The 18,033-nt window shown below is 45.8% G+C and overlaps 1 protein-coding gene across 3 annotated transcripts; it reads left to right on the forward strand.

The window, feature by feature from the left end:
* Positions 1-2,210: 2,210 nt before the first annotated feature.
* On the forward strand, positions 2,211-6,226 carry BATF3 (basic leucine zipper ATF-like transcription factor 3). 3 transcript variants are annotated; one of them, XM_030500077.1, is made up of 3 exons: positions 2,211-2,288; positions 3,174-3,278; positions 5,611-6,226. In XM_030500077.1, exons 1-3 carry the CDS (start codon positions 2,253-2,255, stop codon positions 5,794-5,796), a joined length of 327 nt encoding a protein of 108 aa, XP_030355937.1. In that variant the 5' UTR covers positions 2,211-2,252; the 3' UTR covers positions 5,797-6,226. The 3 variants fall into 3 exon arrangements, with proteins under 3 accessions (XP_030355937.1, XP_030355936.1, XP_030355938.1); XM_030500076.1 differs by lacking the exon at positions 2,211-2,288 and adding an exon at positions 2,364-2,734; XM_030500078.1 differs by lacking the exon at positions 2,211-2,288 and adding an exon at positions 2,604-2,734 and having other exon boundaries at positions 3,174-3,197.
* Positions 6,227-18,033: the final 11,807 nt, after the last annotated feature.

Below are 18,033 nucleotides of genomic sequence, written 5' to 3' on the forward strand. Positions count from 1 at the left end.
GAATTTCTTGGCTGCTTAGGGCGAGGTGGAGCATCTCACTGTTCATTCCCATGTCCTGTCAACGATTGTGCTTGTCACTCATGGGGTGAGAAGTTGCACATTGGAGCAGCGTCCTCGTGCGCTTTGGCTGGTGTACTTTGAGCACAGGGGATTACAAACAGCACGCAGGGAAGCTCCTCTTCAGAAAGCTTCCCATGGACACTGACTGTCGGAAGCTTGGGTGCTCTGGCATGGTGCTGTGCTGAGCTGTGTTCAGCAGCTCTCCTCTGCCTGTGTGAAGGCTGCTTCAGTGCTGACCAGAAATCACTGATAACTGCCATTAGAAAGCGTAAGCTCAGCTGACTACACTGCTCTCTGGGCTTGTTTTCTCTTCCTGCATTGAGGCAGCGCTGCCTTTACTGCTGCGTTACCTGGAATTGCTGTGTAGGCATCTCTACAGATGTACCAGAGATAGCTTTAATACAAAGCAGAAACGTTCCCACAAGCAAATTTTGGCTTTTTAGTTTCCTTTGTCACTTTGAACAAGAGCAGGCTGCGTTTGGGCTCCAGGGACTGCCCCATGACTTGTCCGTATTTGTGGGACCCTGGAAACCTCCTTCCTCTATAGGTGCCAAGAGTTATTCAATGAAGCAGATACTAAGTTCTTGGTAAGCTGCTCAGGACTTGGTGCTGCTGACAGCCTGCGGTCAGCCTGGCTCCTGGAACAGCGTGAGAGCTCCATATGGGTCACTTCAAAGCCCTGCTGTGGAAGGGGTTTTTCCCCCACGGATCACCCTGAAGGGCTGTTGAGGTATTTTGTCCATGTGGTTCATGGATTTTATTGCAAGAGAATATACCTGTTCCCAGAGCTTATGGAAATACCATCTTCTGGTCCTGTGTATTCCAACTGTGCTTGAGCTACAAGGAGCCCACTGCTCTTGTCTTAAGCAACTGCTTGAACACTGTGCCCATATTTCTACTCCTTTAACTGCACGGTGAGTAGTTAATGCAAGATCAGACTGTTTCAAAGGAGAGGTTGAGACCAGTTCACCCTCTGATCACTTACCACCTTGGGCTGCCTTCCTGCAGATGTTGGTTTGGATCCCCTCAGCTGAACCAACACCTCCTGCCACCTCCATGACACCCCCTTGGTGAGCATCTTGGCATCCGTGTGTCGGGTGGTGGAGGAAGGGAGAAGCAAGACTGCTTTTATAGAAAGCAGGGATTGGGAATGCCCTGTCAGGTGCTTGGGAGAGGCAGCACAGCCTGGGGACAGCCTGAGGTCAGGGCTCCTCGGTGAAGTGAGTCCCCATGGCTGTTAGGCTGAGGAAGGCTCAGAGGTCAGTGCTCAGGGGGTCGGAAGAGTTCTGAGGAAGGTGTGGGTAGAGGGAGGATGGAGACACAAGCTACTTTTGGGGTGGGACAGCAGGGAGAAGCACTTGCCTTTGTGCGAAGTCCTGCTCAGGTTTATCAGTGATCGCTGACTGATGGTGCTGGAGCCCAACAGCAAACCTGTGGCAGAGGCGCCTGGGCTCCCGGGCAACGCATTTCTCCCACCTTCGGCACGAACTGTGAAGCCAGAATCTTTCCCTGAAAGGATAGTTGATATTTTGGCCCAGTTTGCAAACTTTGTAACCTCAGATTCATCAAAGCTGCATGACTCAAACTTCTGGGAAACCAGAAGAAGAGAGAAGTGACCAATTTATGAAGATGCCTGGGCTTTATGGCTGAGTGCCCTCCACTTTGGGGCACTTTACCTTCCTTTGCAGGGCTCTGCGTCTGCACCTAAGAGCTATGCCATGGGGTCAGTGGTGGTCTTGGCAGTCCTGAGGTAAAGGTTGGCCTCGATGATCTTGAAGGTCATTTCCAACCTGGTTGATTCTATGACTCTATGAAAGCTGAGCACGGCCCGGTATGTGAATCGGTTACCAGATACAAACGGTAGAGCAGGGGTGTTGTTGAAGTACCTGCTGCTGTGAACACCTCCCATTCCTTGGCAGCAGAGGACCAGGATACCGGTTCAATTAAAATAGAAGGAAAGGGGTTTGGAGCGATGAAAGAAACGTTGTAATGGCACAGAGAGATTTTTGTCTGCAGCAACGGCGTTTTCAGCAGCCCTCGCCCGGCTTCGCCTTTACAAGAAGCCTGTGGAGTTTCCTTATGATTTAAAGGAACAGGGCGAGTAGCGAAAGTGAAAATCGCTCTATCCCAGCGCCGATGCCGTGCGAGCCCTGGCTGGCACTGCCCCGGGGCTCACAGCGCTTCGAGAGCCGATGTCTGCGGAGCGCGGCGGGCCGGGGCGGCGGGAGGTGAGCGGGGGGAAGGGGGGCAGAAGGGAAGCTGCGGGCGGTTGCCGTGCAGGCGAGAGCGCGGCTCGGGCCGCCGGGGCCGGGGCAATCCGGGGGATTTTCAGGCAGCTCCTGCCCGGCAGCGCCGTGCCCCGGGGGTGCGGGTTTCCCCCCGGCTCCCGGCGCTGGCAGGTCCCGCGGTCCCGGGGGACGGGCACCGGCGCGGGGGGCCGGGCGGTCCCGGCGCTCCCGGTTCGCCATGTGATGGCCATGCGGGCGGTGCGGGCCGGCAGCTCCGCCCCGGGCCGGGGGTGCCAGGTGCCGGGCGGCCCGGGGCGGTGCGTCCTGCCCTGCTCTGCGCTCCCATCCCATCCCTTCCCCTCTCCGCGGGAGCGCAGCAGCGCCCGGGCCGCTCCGCAGCCGGCGGGATGTCGTGCGCCGTCCCGGCGGCGGGGGGCAGCCAGCAGGTACGGGCAGGGACGGGGCTCGGCGCTGGGGACGGGCGGGCACTTGGGGCTGAGACACGCCGGGCAGCGCTGGGTCGGGGTGCGCCCTCCCCCGGGCCCCTTCCCTTCCCTTCCCTTCCCTTCCCTTCCCTTCCCTTCCCTTCCCTTCCCTTTCCCTTTCCCTTTCCCTTTCCCTTTCCCTTTCCCTTCCCTTTCCCTTCCCTTTCCCTTTCCCTTTCTCTTTCCCTTCACTTCCATTTCCCTTCCCACAGGCAGCCCGGGGAAGCAGGGGATGCGCTGCCCTTTGCATGCACCGGGTGGGCTGTGGGAGGCCAGGGATAGGTGCTATGGTGATGTTGGGAGTATGTGCACCTTCTCAGAACCAGTTACACGCCCGCCTTCAGGTGTCTCCGAGGGCACCTTGAAAACTAGCCCAGGGGTTCTGTCTTATGTCTTGCAGAGTCATGAAGAAGATGACAGGAAGGTAAGGAGGAGAGAAAAAAACCGAGTGGCTGCACAGAGGAGCCGGAAGAAGCAAACTCAGAAAGCAGATAAACTTCACGAGGTGAATGGGTGCTTGATGCTCAGCAGGCACGGCCTGGGTCCTGAGCATGGGACTTCGCTATGAAAGGGACTTCTTCAGGAGGTGTGGGCCTGTCTTCACGCTCACCCAGCTCAGAGCTGTGGTGTGAGGCAGACACACATGCTGCGGGTGCCTGGTCATGTGGGATGGCACAGCTTTGCCACCGGTGACACTGCCAGGGAGAGGGAGGTGTGGTCTTGCCCTGGCCTCAGCTTCTTGTGTTGTTTGGTGACCACCCAGCGAACCGGAGCACAGGGCTCCTCTGGGATACACCAACCCCTTTTCGTCTGGGTTGGTGTTAAGCTTGTCAGGTTCACTGCAGCAGTGGGTGAACGCTTGATGCCTTACAAGGGAGAAAGTGATGGAGGAGGAGGAGGGGATCATGCTGCTTAGTGGCAGTGCTGGCTTAAGCCCAGTACTAAACTACAGTGTGAGACAGGAATACCCGGTTGAAAAGGCTTCTTAGGAACTTGAAAACCTCCAAGCGTGAGACCTCGGTTCGGTTGGCTGTGGTGCTTGTGCGCTCTGATAAATAACAGTGGGTGTTTCCAAAAAAAACCATCATGAAAGTAACTGATTCTTCCAGAAACTCTTAATATTTCTCAATATCTACAATGTGGTGTGGTTTTCTCATGTCCCCAGTACAAATGCTGGAGGACAGGAATCCCCTTTGTCTGGTTTTGGATGTTACCTCACACAACAGTGCTTTTCTTGTAGCCAGGGCTCTTGGGGTAAGCATTAGTGCTGCTGTGATTGTGGCAGAGCCAGTTGCTCAGCTCTGGAGGTTCAGCACAGGCTTCTCTCAGTGTGAAGGATCTGCCAACACTCAGCACAGGCCAAGAGGGGCAGCGTGGGGAGTTTTGGGTTTGGTTTTTCCCAGATCTCCTCTGAGTCAGCGCCTGAGAAAGCCAGGTGCAGGTACTTCTGGAAAGGGGCAACCCCTGGCCTTTGTGGAATCCTTTCTAAGCCCTGTGCCCATCCTGCAGCCTCTCTGATGTTCCTCCTGAACTTGAGGAACATCTTCTCTGTGCTACTTCATCCTTGGGCACGCAGGTTTCCCCAGGTGCAGGCAGATCTGGTTGAATGGGCATTCGTTCTTAGCAAGAACGATCTGATAGTCTCTGAAATGGAGCGGAGCAATGAGAGAGTAACGCTTACTCCAAAACGCAACCCCATAGGGCAAGAAGAGGTGAGCAGAGTCAGGGATGGACAACGGGCTGGAGTTCGGCTACCATAATGTGTTTGTTGGGAGGAGCGTGCCTGTTGTACTCTGTACTCTGTGGGTGAGAGGTGGAAGGTGGCGGAAGGATGTGAAGGGGATCCAAACTCTGGCGGCAAAGGGCAGCAGGGGCAGTGCCAGGCTGCCCAGAGGAGCACCGCATGTCCCTGCTGCCTGATAAACAGACCTTGGAAGGCATGGGTAAGCTTTGGAGTTTGCTTCTAGGCTGTCCCAGGGAGGTGAGGTTGAGTGGGCAAGTGCTGAGCCCTGGGCCAGCAGCGAGGGGCAGACTCTGTGGGCTGGCTCTGATGTAGCTCTCTCTTTGGGATGCAAAGGCTTGGCACCAGGGACACTTTAGACACGCAGCTACCAAAAACTGTGGCATGCGAGTGTCGCATCCATGGCAGATGTGTGCTGCAGAGCACCTCAACACTCCCATGCGGTTCAGAGATGCTTATTCACTGCCGGAGAAGTCTTTAGCTCTGCTTTTGAGGTCAGGGATAACCAAGGCAGTCGTCAGGCCTTCTGGTGACAACGTGGGGGTGGAGCAAGCTGGCATGACACTACCCTCCTCCTGCTCCCGATTCCGGGCATCTGAGCCGGTGGCTACAAGCCCTGGCTGGCGCTGGGCAGGTTGTGGTAGGTGTGCACTGGGTAAATGGCCTTTCCCCACACCGGCCTCTTTCCTCACCAGCCATGCCAGGAACCGGGTTTTCCCAGCACCTATCTGCAGTCAGGACTTTCATTTGCTCTGCTCTGACAGTGCAGTGCTGCCCTGCTCAGCCCTTCCCAGCAGGAGCAGCGCAGGGTTAGCAGCAGCCACCATGGGGATGCAGCCACTCGTGCCTGCTGGGGACCCCCAAGGGCCAGCAGCATCTCCTGGTCTTCAGGAACCACAGCATGGCCGGGAAACAGGTCATAAAGCACCTTCCCTGTTCCAGCACCCGGGCTGTGTCTGTCTTTCCTTAGCATTTTGCATGTTGTAGCAAGAAACCACAACAGTTTTTCTACAGTTACATGAACATTCTCTAGGTGGGAAGCACTGAAAGGAATGTTTTGACTCTGAGTAGGCTTTCTGTCTTTCTCTTCTTCCAGGAATATGAGTCTCTTGAGCAAGAAAATACCTCTCTGAGAAGAGAAATAGGAAAGCTAACAGATGAAATGAAACACTTGAGTGAAGTGTTGAAGGATCATGAGAAGATCTGTCCACTATTGCACTGCACCATGAACTTTGTGACCGTACCAAGGCCTGATGCACTCACCAGCTGCCTGCCGAGATGAGAGCCTTTAAATGGGATGTGGGAAAGTGCCATTAATGGGAGATTTGAAGAACTGCCTACTTACGGCACAGGTCTTCATCAAAGGGGGCTGGACTCAACCATGCAGCTCTTCTCCACGTTGAAGTGTTATAGTCTTCTGAATCTCAGGAAAGCACCAGTATGGAAAAAAGACAATTTGAACTGTGACTTCTTATTTGGTAGAATCTTTGAGCCACAGTTTTGCATCCAGAAATGTCAGTGTGGTAAAGTCCACCATCGCACAATGGAATGCAGACAGGGAAAAGCACCCACTCTGGGCTGGGATGCCTTTCTCCCACATATCCCCTGCCAGTAACCCTTTGTCACTTGTCATCCATGTATATCATGTTCTGGCTGCTGTTTTTTCTTTCCTCTAAACAGTTTTGGTTAATAAAAGTGATGTCTTCTCTTTATGATGTTCTCCACCTTCTTCGATACTCAGTGTCCTTATAACATCTCTACTTTTTCTTTACTGTTCAAATCCAAAGTCTAATGCTGATCTTCATGCCAGTTGTTTTAGTATTTGCTGATTGCGTCTTCATTGGCTCCTCTTTGGAAGTGTTGTATCAAATGAGTTTTCCCAATCTTTATTTCTTTAATATCCCCAACCATCCATCCTGCCGGTGTTAGTTCTTGGAGTGTTTTATATCCCGAAATACAGCATGGCCAGTTTCTAATGATGATTGTCTGCTCTGTGCGGAAGCAAAGTGAAGCAGAGTTTGCTGGTTCTACACATTGTTTTAAAAAAACGGATTTTAAAATTACTTTTTTTTTAATGCACCCACTGGAAATTAACAGATATCTTTATCCTTCATCTTGCATATTGCTTCTGGAAAGTGATGTCTATGGACAGAACAAATTGAGTTTAGCAAAGCATTTCGCTCTATGTCCACACTGAAGATGTTTGATAACAGCTTGCAAGAAAAACATTTTCTTTATTAGAATTATAATAATGTTGGTGAGAAATATACAGAACAATGTGTTTCCTTTCTCCGAAGATTCTTAGTAATGCCAAGCTCTAGAAATGGGAATGCTGTAGCCTGGGATCCAGCAAAGAGTGTTTTTCTCACAGTATTTCCTAGTCAAAGAGCACCTTTAGATAATAAGAAGCTCGACCCCTTTGCCAACTCTCACTTCAGCATTTGGATTCTTTTCGGTTCAACTCATGGGATTAATTTCTCCCTTCACCAGGATCGTAGCATTTATCAGCAGAATATGATCTGAAATGGCTGAAAGATCTTTTTTCTTCTTTAGCTTCTTGAGTGGAATGGAATTGGGGAAACCCTGTGGCCAACTTTGCCTTCTACAGGGCCCTCTCATGTCATTGTCTTAGGGTAGAAACTCAAACAACGGGTGTGAGCTGTTGGCTTCTTTAAAAGTTCTCCTTAGGTTGTCCCCAAGAGAATTTTCAGCATTTACAGAAGCCATCTACAGCCTTCAGAGTTCCTTATGGCCCTGCAAGAACTGAGTCATCCTGCAGAGAAAATCTGGCAGAGTCCCTGCCAAGGAAAAAGAAAGTTTCAGGGCACTACAGAATATCCGTTTTGGATAACATCCTTGATACACATCTGCGTGTCAGCCTTAAGAAAGGATCTTTAGCATCTTCACCTGCTCACCTGCATTCCTTCGGGCCCTGGATGCCGCTGTGTAATTTGGGCACAGTAGATGTGTCATGGAGAAGGAGGGGCGTAGTGGAAATGAACAACATCCACTCTGTGAGGAATTTGTTATAGTTTAGGATGGGGTGAGAGAGGATGTCTCACATCTCTTGACTAGGTATGTGCAACTGAGCTGAGGCTGCAAATGGAAAGTAGCTAGCGGAGGTCGGGGCTGGTGCAAGAGCATGGTCTGTCCTATGGAGCCCTGCATCCCCTTGAAAATGGAAGGAAAGATTAAGCCCCTTGTCCAAGACAGTCCATCCCAGCAGAATCCTTCTCAAGATGCTTGCCCTACAGATGCTTGCTTCTAGAAGTAGAGATCTAGTTTCCTGTGTAAAATCCACACCCCCCCTTACACATTTATTCTTTTAAACATCTATCTAGAAACCGGTTCCAGCTAATCATTTGGTAATCCAAGTTCTACTGTACACTCCATCAGTAAGCACTATTCTTGTTCTGCGATGCAAGCTTTAGCCCGCTGTTTCTGCATTGGAGTTTCTTGATTTATTAACTGTGTAATGTCTATGCAGAGTGTACAGGGGAAAACAGCTGAACTCGCAGCAGCCCTGTGTGCTGGCAACAGCACCCTAGTCCAGGGTTACGCTGCGTGGAAGGGCCGAGAGCCCTGCAGGGGACCTCACTGCCACCAGTTCCTTCACACAGCCGGAGAGTGTAGCTCCGGCCTTTGCATCATGTCCATTAGTAACAGCAGGCTCTGAACTCCCCAGGACCTGAGCTGCTGCTTCCTCCTTCATCCATTGCATCACTTCTTTTCCCAGCACCATTTCCAAAGGGCCTTATGCATCATTCTTCTGTTGAATAGGTAAACTGAGCTGTCTCTTGCAAACAGTACAATGTGTGACTAATGTTCCAGGACAAGTTTCAAAACTGAAAGTATGTTCTGGAGCCTGGGATAATTGGTACAGAAATAGGGAACCAGAAAGGAGAACAGAAAGGAAAAGGTCCATTTGCTAAGGAAGCAACAGGAAGTTCTTTTTCAAATCCAAAGCTCTATTTTTGCAGCAGGGTATTACACCATCACAAGAAGTGTTTCATACCTATGTATGGCTAAAACACTGCTTGATGTATTCTAGCTTCAGAAAACTTCCACTTAGTTCAACTTGTTCCCTGTGAATGTATTACATTCACATGATTTTTCAGACACAGGTATACTGGGAACATCTTCTCTATGTTCAGGTGGTGGTTCATGCGAGGGGGACTGTGAACTGCAGCCTTGTTTGTGAATGTATAACATAGATGAGGGTTGCCAAGAAAGCTGGGTTTTGCCCTTTAAGTTCAGAATGAAGGTTACAGTTTGTCTAGATTTGATTTGTGTGGATTTCCTTTTTGTATTGTCTGTGACTAATGAAGAAGCAAAATGCTCAGTGCAAACGTACCCACAGATAAAAGCATCCATCCCAGGAGCAGACGGGGTCCAATTCAGCTGTTTGTCTATTCATTTCTTCCAGTTGCTGTTGGGTCAGATTTAAATTGATTATATTTTGAGAAGATAAATTTAGCCTCCAAAGGTATAAAAATGAACAGCAAGACAAAGTCAAGCTTCCCCAAACTGCTACTGTGAGTATAACAGAGATCAACTATTATATCTCAAGGGAGCTGATTAGAAAGTCTTGCTCCTTCCTACTGATGTTTTACATTCATGTCTGTGAACATTTATAAGCATGTATAAAGATAAACATGAAGATGAACATTTATCTTCATGTACTCATCCAGAATCTTACTAAAAATACACCTTTTAAAAAACACATTTAAAACAGCCTAATCTACAGACTTTCTGTTCTTTTCCCGGCACCTTTTACAGTTATCTGCTGCTCCATCTGTGCTATCTGCTGATCCCATCTGCATTTGGTATTTGCAGTAGCCTTTGCATTCTCTCACCATTTTATTTCCAATGCCGCTTTTTTTTCCTTTTCCCCATTTCCTTCTGTTCCTGTGTAACTTGGTGACAACATCACCCAATGTTACCAGTGTTAGAGGAACAAGGCTCATCTGTGGGAGCATATAGAAATTGAACTTCACTGGTACACCCTGTATATGATTAAAGGCTTGTGTGTGGGGCTAGTTTTATCAGTTGAATATTAAGGAAGGTGTTTGTGCACCTTTTAAGATGTACTTCAAAGTGACATAACCTTTACTCTAGCCTATAAGCCCCATGCTGTTTCCTGTCCATAGATGAACGCTTTGCTGCATGGCATTTGGGGTTTCCATCTGTGAATCAGTCTAGAACTTCTGCCTCAGTGAAAGTGATAGAAATAAGAACCATTAAAAAAAAAAATCCCTTTTCTCTTCTTCCCATCAGTGCAGTGATATAATTCCTGTCACAGGAAGGAAACACATCCGATAAGCAGGAGAAGTGGTGGGTTTATTTACCGTTACAAAGACTGCTGTTATTCTCTTGGTAGGAAGGTAGGAGTTTTCTGTTTGTAAACCCTGGGTTCCTGTCAAGTGGTCACTGGAGAAACACTGCATGTACATACAGCATGTGGTGTGTGTGGGCAGGCATCCATAAGGGAGTGCAAGAATCTGGATTAATTATTTGCAGGAATGTGGGGTTTATGCTGATTTCACTGGAAGTAGAAACAGCCTCAGAGGATATGTGGCACTGTGCTTACTCACTTGGGTAATATTTAACTCAAGAACAACTACAAGCTAACTTGAAGGGGTAATTCTCAAGAAAGAAACCATAGCAACAATCACCCCTGCATGCTCCTTTTCTGGTACTCATTAAGGTTTTTTCCCAAATAGCTCCTACGGAAAAAAATCCATAAGAATAGAGTAGGATTTTGGGGCTTTTTTCCCCCACTGTAGAAATGGCACCAAATGTATTCTGGAAATAGCTGGCACAGCTTTTGCAGATGATCGGTTCTCTACTAGTTGCTTGTTTGGTCTGCTGTAGGGAACTGTGTGCTGGGCTGCATTAAAAGCAGCATGAGCAGCAGGTCAAAGGAGGTGATCCTGCCCCTCTGCTCTGCTCTGGTGAGACCCCACTTGCAGCACTGTGTGCAGTGCTGGTGTCCTCAGCGTAAGAAGGACATGGAGCCGTTGGAGCAAGTCCAGAGGAGGCCACGAGGATGCTCAGGGGCTGCAGCAACTCCCGTATGGAGACAGGCTGAGAACATTGGGGCTGTTCAGCCTGGAGAAGAGAAGCTTCGTGGAGACCTCAGAGCAGCTCCCAGTGTCTGAAGGGGGCTACAAGGATGCTGGAGAGGGACTCTTCATCAGGGACTGGAGCGATAGGACAAGGGGTGATGGGTTCAAACTGAAACAGGGGAAGTTCAGGTTAGATCTGAACCAGAAGGCAGAAGCTCTTCCCTGTGAGGGTGCTGAGGCGCTGGCGCAGGGTGCCCAGAGAAGCTGTGGCTGCCCCATCCCTGGCAGTGTTCAAGGCCAGGTTGGACACAGGGGCTTGGAGCAACCTGCTCTAGTGGAAGGTGTCCCTGCCCATGGCAGGGGGTTGGAACTAGATGATCTTAAGGTCCTTTCCAACCCAAACCTTTCTATGATTCTATGATCATTTCAGTTTTCTTCAGCAGTGGATAAGCTAACCCACAAAGGGCTGTCTTGGTACAGAATAAAAACATTCATTGGAGGAGTTAACACCAGATGACTACAGGACTTCAGTTTCACAGCTTACCTCACCCTGAAGCAGCTTCTTCATGTCGCCAAACAGAACATGACACAGCTAATAGGTGTGCTTGTTTTATACCTGCATCAGAAGAGGTTTTCTTGTATGTGTTTAGTAACCTATAGACTGCCAGTATAGCTTGCTCCACTCATCTGCCACAGACCATTCCCCTCAGAACTCAGTTCTGGATAGAGGTCTCCAATTATATGGAAGCTGTCTCGTAATGAACTTCTCCTGTTTTCATTATTCTAAATTATTAAAACGTCAAAACTTGTGATTCTAAGCAAGGTTCATAAGTAATCTCTCTCTTGGCATCAGCAAACTAGTGACATATGTCCTCCCATTGTAAAGTATATTTCTGGAATACTGATTTGTTATCTGTCTTAGGTGAAATTATTCAGAATAAGGAATAAGTAACAAGACTCTGCTTAAATATTTGATGTAATACTGTGTGAGATACAATTACTTCAGCTGGAGATAATGTGAAATATTACAAGAATTAAAAAATAACCAGAGAACAAACTGAAGGAAAATGACAATAGTTTGTTTTAGAAAGGTAGCTATCAGGCTAAAGAATGGCTTGTAAGTGGAGGCTCTCAAGGCTTGATCACAGACCACTCTTGGTTAGTACCTTTGGCAAGGACTTTGGATACGAAGGAACCATTAGTACAGAAGATTAAAATATCCTGCAAAAGAAACTGCATGACCTTGCAGAAAACAGAAATGCCATGATAATCCAACATAAAATCATAGAATAGCCCAGGTTGCAGGGGATGAAAGATCATCTGGACCAACCTTTTCTGGGAGAGGGAATCTAGATGTGATAGTAGCCTATCATGATGCAAAGTATACAGTCACAAACTTGGCTCATCAACTGGAAATGACAATGGAATGAACAAGCAAAGGCATATTAGTCAGTAACTGATGCTGAGGCACCAATGCAGTGGGGCAAAAAGCAAGTTAAATAGGAGCTCAGATGTGTAGTAATGAGGTTATTTCTTTATTTGTGTATTTGTGTTCGTAAAGAGAGAAATAGCAATGTAATTATGCAAGGGCCTGGCAAAACCTCGTCTGGAATTCTGCACACAATTCTGCTCAGCCATGATAAAGAAAGATCAACCTAAACTCATCCAGGGATGCAGAAGGACTACCAGGAAGATCAACGGAATGAGGAACCTATTTTTTGAGACTTCATTTTAGATAAATAAAGTCTGAGAAGTGGAGGGCCACAGCCTATGTAATCACAGCAGAGTAAAAACTGTGTAAGGGAAAAAGTAGGTAAGATGTAATGTTAGTAGAAGAAAAAATGGGTATGATTTGTTCATGTTTTTGAGCTACATATGCGAAGAAGTTTCTACCTGTCAGAAGATGCTCAGGAATAGCCTTCCAAAAGAAGCGGCGCGAGCAGTTTTGTAGGTAGGCATGTATGCATGCAACCCACTTAGTTTTAGGATGAGCTTGGTTATTTGATGTGACACCAATTGAGTGTACTGTTGTTCCAAAACCTTTCCTCCTTTCCCATGTCCTTATTCTCTTTAGAGCAGGATTGCAATTGCTCTTTAAAAGCAAGAAGATCTTAAAACAAACGACATAAAACAACTCCCTGAGATCCCTGAATCTCACATCCTTACTGATGTGAGAGCTAGCGCAGATATAAGGTTTTATCAGAGGCAGACTTTCTTAACAAATTGAAATCTTTGATAACATCCAGGTAAGAAAAGAGCAGAGAAGAAAGGGATTATTTATTTTTTCTCTAATTGCCTACCATTGAACCACGGTTCAGTGTTCACAGAGAAACAGAAACAAAACCCAACAGGAATTTGGGGGATTTCCCAAACTCTATAGTTTAAAAGCTGAGTTACTCCAGCTTTGCACACATGCATTTTGCAGAGGATTGCAGGGCATTTTTGTTTCTCTTACATCCAGCTCATTGATTAAATATATAAACAGGATGTCTTTAAGAGCAGAAAGCTTTAAAACAGGATTTGATACTAAGCAAGAAATCTGCTAGTTCCCTTTTAGCTATTTGAGTTTCATCTTTGCTTATCAGAGCTGTTTTAGGGTACAGTAATTTCCAAGTGCACTATTGGGTTGCGAGGTAAATAATCTCTAGAGATGAATATATATATTTTTTTCTTCTTTACTGTAAATGACAATAGTACATAGGCCAGAAATTTCCCTTGTAAATTCTGGTCATCCCATTTGTTTGCTAAGTTCCAGTATGGACTCAGGACCTATGCTGTCAGTGCACTGAGAGGTTATGCACCCTTGCTCATGCCTTTCTAGGGGTAGGTGATCCATCAGCTCGGTTTAAGGACTTGATGAATGGCTGAGAGCCATGAAATTCAATAGAGACTTTTTGATCATACAGGTGAGGAACTTAATGGCAACAACTTATGTATTGTTTATATAAGAACAAAAGCTGCTTTTTATGAGCAATTCTAAAGTCATACACACATGTGAATAGATCTGTATTTTCACCATTGTGTTAAGAAACTATTTGATCAAAAGATTTTCCATATGTTATCAGCTTTTCATAGCAATTTGATTAATATTTTTCAAAATTCAAAATATTCTACTTAATTAATCTGAAAACCAATTCCTACAGCTTTCACTGCTTGGTTTTCCATCATTATTTGTTTGTGCTTAGTTTCTTTACATTTCCAAACACAAATTCCAGAAACAGCATACAATTGTATGTAATTACTTTGAATTCAAGTTACATTTTTTATAATGGTTGGGAAAAATGAAATTATTTTACTTTTTAAATACCAGCTGTATACATTCAAAAGACAACATGGATGATGTGTTTTCAACTTCGCTTTTATGGCAGTATGTGACATCAGATATCATATGCAGAGTCTCTACTTTTTTTGCTTAGAAACATTCCTATTTACCTAATAATAACATTAATAATAAAATAAATAATAACCCTAATTTATTTTTTAGGTTATTCTATGCATTTTCAAATTGCGTTTCATGAACAAATGCTCTTCATTTAGGTCTATCATGCTTTGCAAGGTACATCGCTGTTGGTTATTTATCAGGTTAAATGTATCTTTTTCCAGCATCATCTGCCCATTTTACCTACTAAGAATATTAAGTTCTTCAAGGCAGAAGATTTTTTGCACTGAGCAGCCAATTCAGGGGAATGCTCGAGTACTTTCCTGGTCTTTCCATCCACTGATACACTTGAATGTAGCTCCTCTGCTATTAATCATAGTTTCTCATGCAACAGCGATGGCTGTGGGAACATCATGTGGCCCGAAATGGTCGGTTTGGTGTTTCATGGGTTGAGGCTTCTTAATAATTCAGTGACGCTTTCCAAAGCCACTTATCTTTTTATCAGCCATATGCCTTGCCCTGTGACAGCTGATTCCCTGTGCACGTTGCTTTGAGTTTTTCTTATAGTCCCTTAAGAATAGATAGTATGTGGCTCAGATTTTGATGTCAACTGTCATGCTTCACTGTAATTTTGTTTTCGCCTCACTGAAACTGTTCTTAACTACGACAGAATTATGTCAGCTTTATGCACATGTATAGAGCATATTTCCTCAGTTTAACTGCTTTTGCTTGGAGCCCCTTCACCACTGAGTTCAGCAAGACTGTCATCAGCCACATGGCACCCAAAAGGCAGACCATGGAACATGGCCTCTCATGTGCAGTGATTTATGTTTTAAAAGAACGTGTCCAGTCCTGCAGCACGTTCAAGAAACTCCGTGTGTCCACATGGTGATCTGTATTGGCAGAATCTACTGCTCTGGTAAAAGGATGTAGTCTGAAAGGTTATGCCTTAATGTGAGACACGAGAAACCTCATTTTCTGCTCCAGGGTTCCTTTTTGTTGTTCAACAGCTAGATACCTGCATTATATCTGTTCTCCCTAAAACGGTTTTAGAGGATGCTACATTTACCAGCATGATATTAAATGGTCCCTGGACAGTGTTTTAACTCACTTGTCATGTTTTCTACACTATACCTCATTTTGTAATTACTGCCTCCCATTACTAATAATTCACGCCCTCCAGAGGGCCCCGTTTAAGGCTGGGTAATAAAATATTGGGAGATTAATATTGACTTGATGACAGATCATTTAATGCAAGTCTTACCAAAGCTCTCCAGTGCTAGGAAATTGGCAGAATACAGTTGATGGCTGCTTTCTGATGTTATTCAGTTAGCAACCAAGAGTTAGTTCTCTGAGGTTATTTTCTGGAGTTTAATAAGAGCAGATTTATTTCTTATCTTTAGTCCTCTCAGGGAATTGTATGAGGTGAGTTTAATACACATGTATTTGGCATGAGAGCAGATCTTCTTAGATTGCAAACCAAGACTTGCATTACTGTTTCAGCATTGAAAAGTGTTAGTAAGTTTAAATATTCCCATTTAGCCATGTGCTGATGCTCCCAGTGAGAGCACAAGAGCTTCACGCGCATGGATCCATAGTCAGGTTCTGAAGTTGCATGTTGCAGTCTATATTTTCTTTAAATCTTATGGGAAATTGTAAGCAGCTGCATATGTTGCCAAACACTTGGTGAGTTGCCTTAGGGATTTCAAAATCAGAGCCAACAACTGAATGCAATAAAACATCTCACCTGTTTCTTTCCCTATCCCCCACCTTTATGCCATTTTGGGAATACGAAAGAATTTTAAAATGGGTGTGGAGGACACCTAATTTAAAAGTGATTTCTGTAGGGGTTTCATGTGGGTGTATTCCAGCTGAGCAGGAGTGTTGATAAACTGGCTCTGGTAACTTTAGCAGCCACAATTCTTGCTGTTGCTCTGCTCCTCTGCCATTGGTTACCAGAACTGACAAAAAGGGGACATACCTCTGCTTAACCTACTTCAGTTCTCACTCAGATATCTTGGCTCCTTTGAAAGGTCCCTGATGCTTTAAGGTAAGACGCTGCAGGATGCTTATTTGTGTTTTATTACTGGTGGAGACAAAGAGTGGAGAGTTTTGGTTTTAAATGTGTGAGAAGTGCTGGAGTGAAACCTGCTCCTCCCCGCTCCCAAGGCAGTGGGATTTGTCATCAGGGGCTGCCTTTCTACTGGAGCTTTAATCAAGGTGTTCAGCTCCTACTCAGAGTGGGGAGAGATGAAAGGAAAGCACAGAGACTTCAAGCATCCAGAGGAAAAAGTGAGCTTTGGCTGTCTCTGAAATCCACCTAGGCTAGGATTTCATGCTATGTTAGCACTGCTTGAGTATATTTTCAGGGCATATGGATGTAATATGTGAAAACACTAACACTAATCCTTTATTTGAGAGAGTAGATGCACATACAGCTTTCTGTGTGGCAACACCATCTGCGTGGCTTTTTTTCCCCGCTCACCCCTTCCCTTCTTCCATATTGCTTCTGTGCTCCCTGTGGTGCCAGCACAATCCTAATGGGCAGCATATTAAACCCGGAGAGTGAACTGTAGCTGACTGAAACATAATCTTATATGAAAAAAAGAGCCTTTTTTGAGTGTCAGTTGCCTGGTCTTGTTCACAGAATGGCTCAACAAGCAGCAGGAATGGTGCAACTGAATGAGGGAGGCTTGCTGGGGCAGAGAGACAGAAGTAAAGGCAGGGGAATGCCTTGACCTGGTAGGTCGTGCTTGCTACTGGACACTGTGTCATGAACCCCTTCACCCTCATTTGGCATCCAACATTTGTATCCACAAGCAGGACGGGTTATCCGCCATTTGATAGCTGCAGACATACCTCAGCTGGCTTGTTAACATGCTTTAACATGCTGAAAGCTTAGACATTAATAGGCAGTTGCAATGCCTCATTTCCTGAATTGGCCACTTTCATGCAGATAGAGAAGACAAGCTGGTTACTCAGAACTATGTTCTTAATAGTCATAACTTCTCTGGAACGTCATTGATTCAGATGTAATAGCCTGGAAAGATTCCTCTGCTCCTCCACTTTCCTTTGGGAATAAATACAGCAGAGAAATCATTGCAAGAATTCACGGCTGATTTTGAAGTGTTTCTCTGATCAGAAGGATGACTTCTTTTTTTATATGGAGTTCTTATTTCTAGTAGTATCTTCTTAGGCATTTTGTAACCCTTTGGGTGTCACACCTGTCTTTGTTTTAAAGAAATTCATGCCTTCAACAGAAGGCATTAAGTGATAAATCATTTTCACCTCTATCTTGATACTTGCTACAGCAGTGCTGGTTTGATGTATAGTAAGAGATTACTCTTTATACTTGTTTTTAGCATTTCAAAACCTTAAACTAGCTTTTGCAGTAGTGTAAGCACAATATTTAAAGTGCATTTGAACCCCATGAATTGGGCAGGATAGGCAGTCTCTCCATCGGTTCACTCTGTAGAAAGGTTTGTCATCACCAGCAAAATGGAATATGGTCATTTGGAACTGAGTGTTTCCTGTAGCTTCCTCATACAGTTTTTATTACATAAGGAATTGCATAATGTACAGTAGTGGCCAAAATACGATGTACAGAACAGTGGTTCCCAAGCAATGAGGCAGGACTCAAGGTGTGTGTCTGTGATGTGCAGAAATGTGCCTCACAGCCACTGAATGAAGAAGCAGTGAAGGGAGTGTTGGCTACTACTGATTGGACAAGTAGCTGCAAAAGTAAAATACTAAAAGCTTTACCATAAAGCTATGTAAAAGAGAAATTGCACCTGATATGAAATGTTCTGCTTCCAGTTGAGACAGAATGATATGGGGTAATGTTTTTCCAAAAGCACTTAACCACTGTGTTAGTGAGTACATGTGCCTGCTTTTACAAAGCAGTTACACATTGCTCTGCTCAGCATTTCAAAGGCAACGTAGCCTCAGTTGTGAGGCCATTCCTGCCCAGCTGACCTTGGAGATTTCTTCCCACTTTCTTGCCAGAAGTCACCAGTTCTATAGCGGCAACTATCAGCAGAGCAGATTATTCCTGTCTGCTGATGATCAAACT

The sequence above is a fragment of the Strigops habroptila genome, chromosome 10, assembly GCF_004027225.2.
Source record: "Strigops habroptila isolate Jane chromosome 10, bStrHab1.2.pri, whole genome shotgun sequence".
NCBI lineage: Eukaryota > Metazoa > Chordata > Aves > Psittaciformes > Psittacidae > Strigops > Strigops habroptila.

Coding starts and splice junctions, on each gene's coding strand:
- BATF3 (XM_030500076.1), top strand. CDS start 2,696: ATGTCGTGCGCCGTCCCGGCGGCGGGGGGCAGCCAGCAG. Junction 2,735..3,173: donor CGGCGGGGGGCAGCCAGCAG/GTACGGGCAGGG, acceptor TATGTCTTGCAG/AGTCATGAAGAAGATGACAG. Junction 3,279..5,610: donor AAGCAGATAAACTTCACGAG/GTGAATGGGTGC, acceptor CTCTTCTTCCAG/GAATATGAGTCTCTTGAGCA.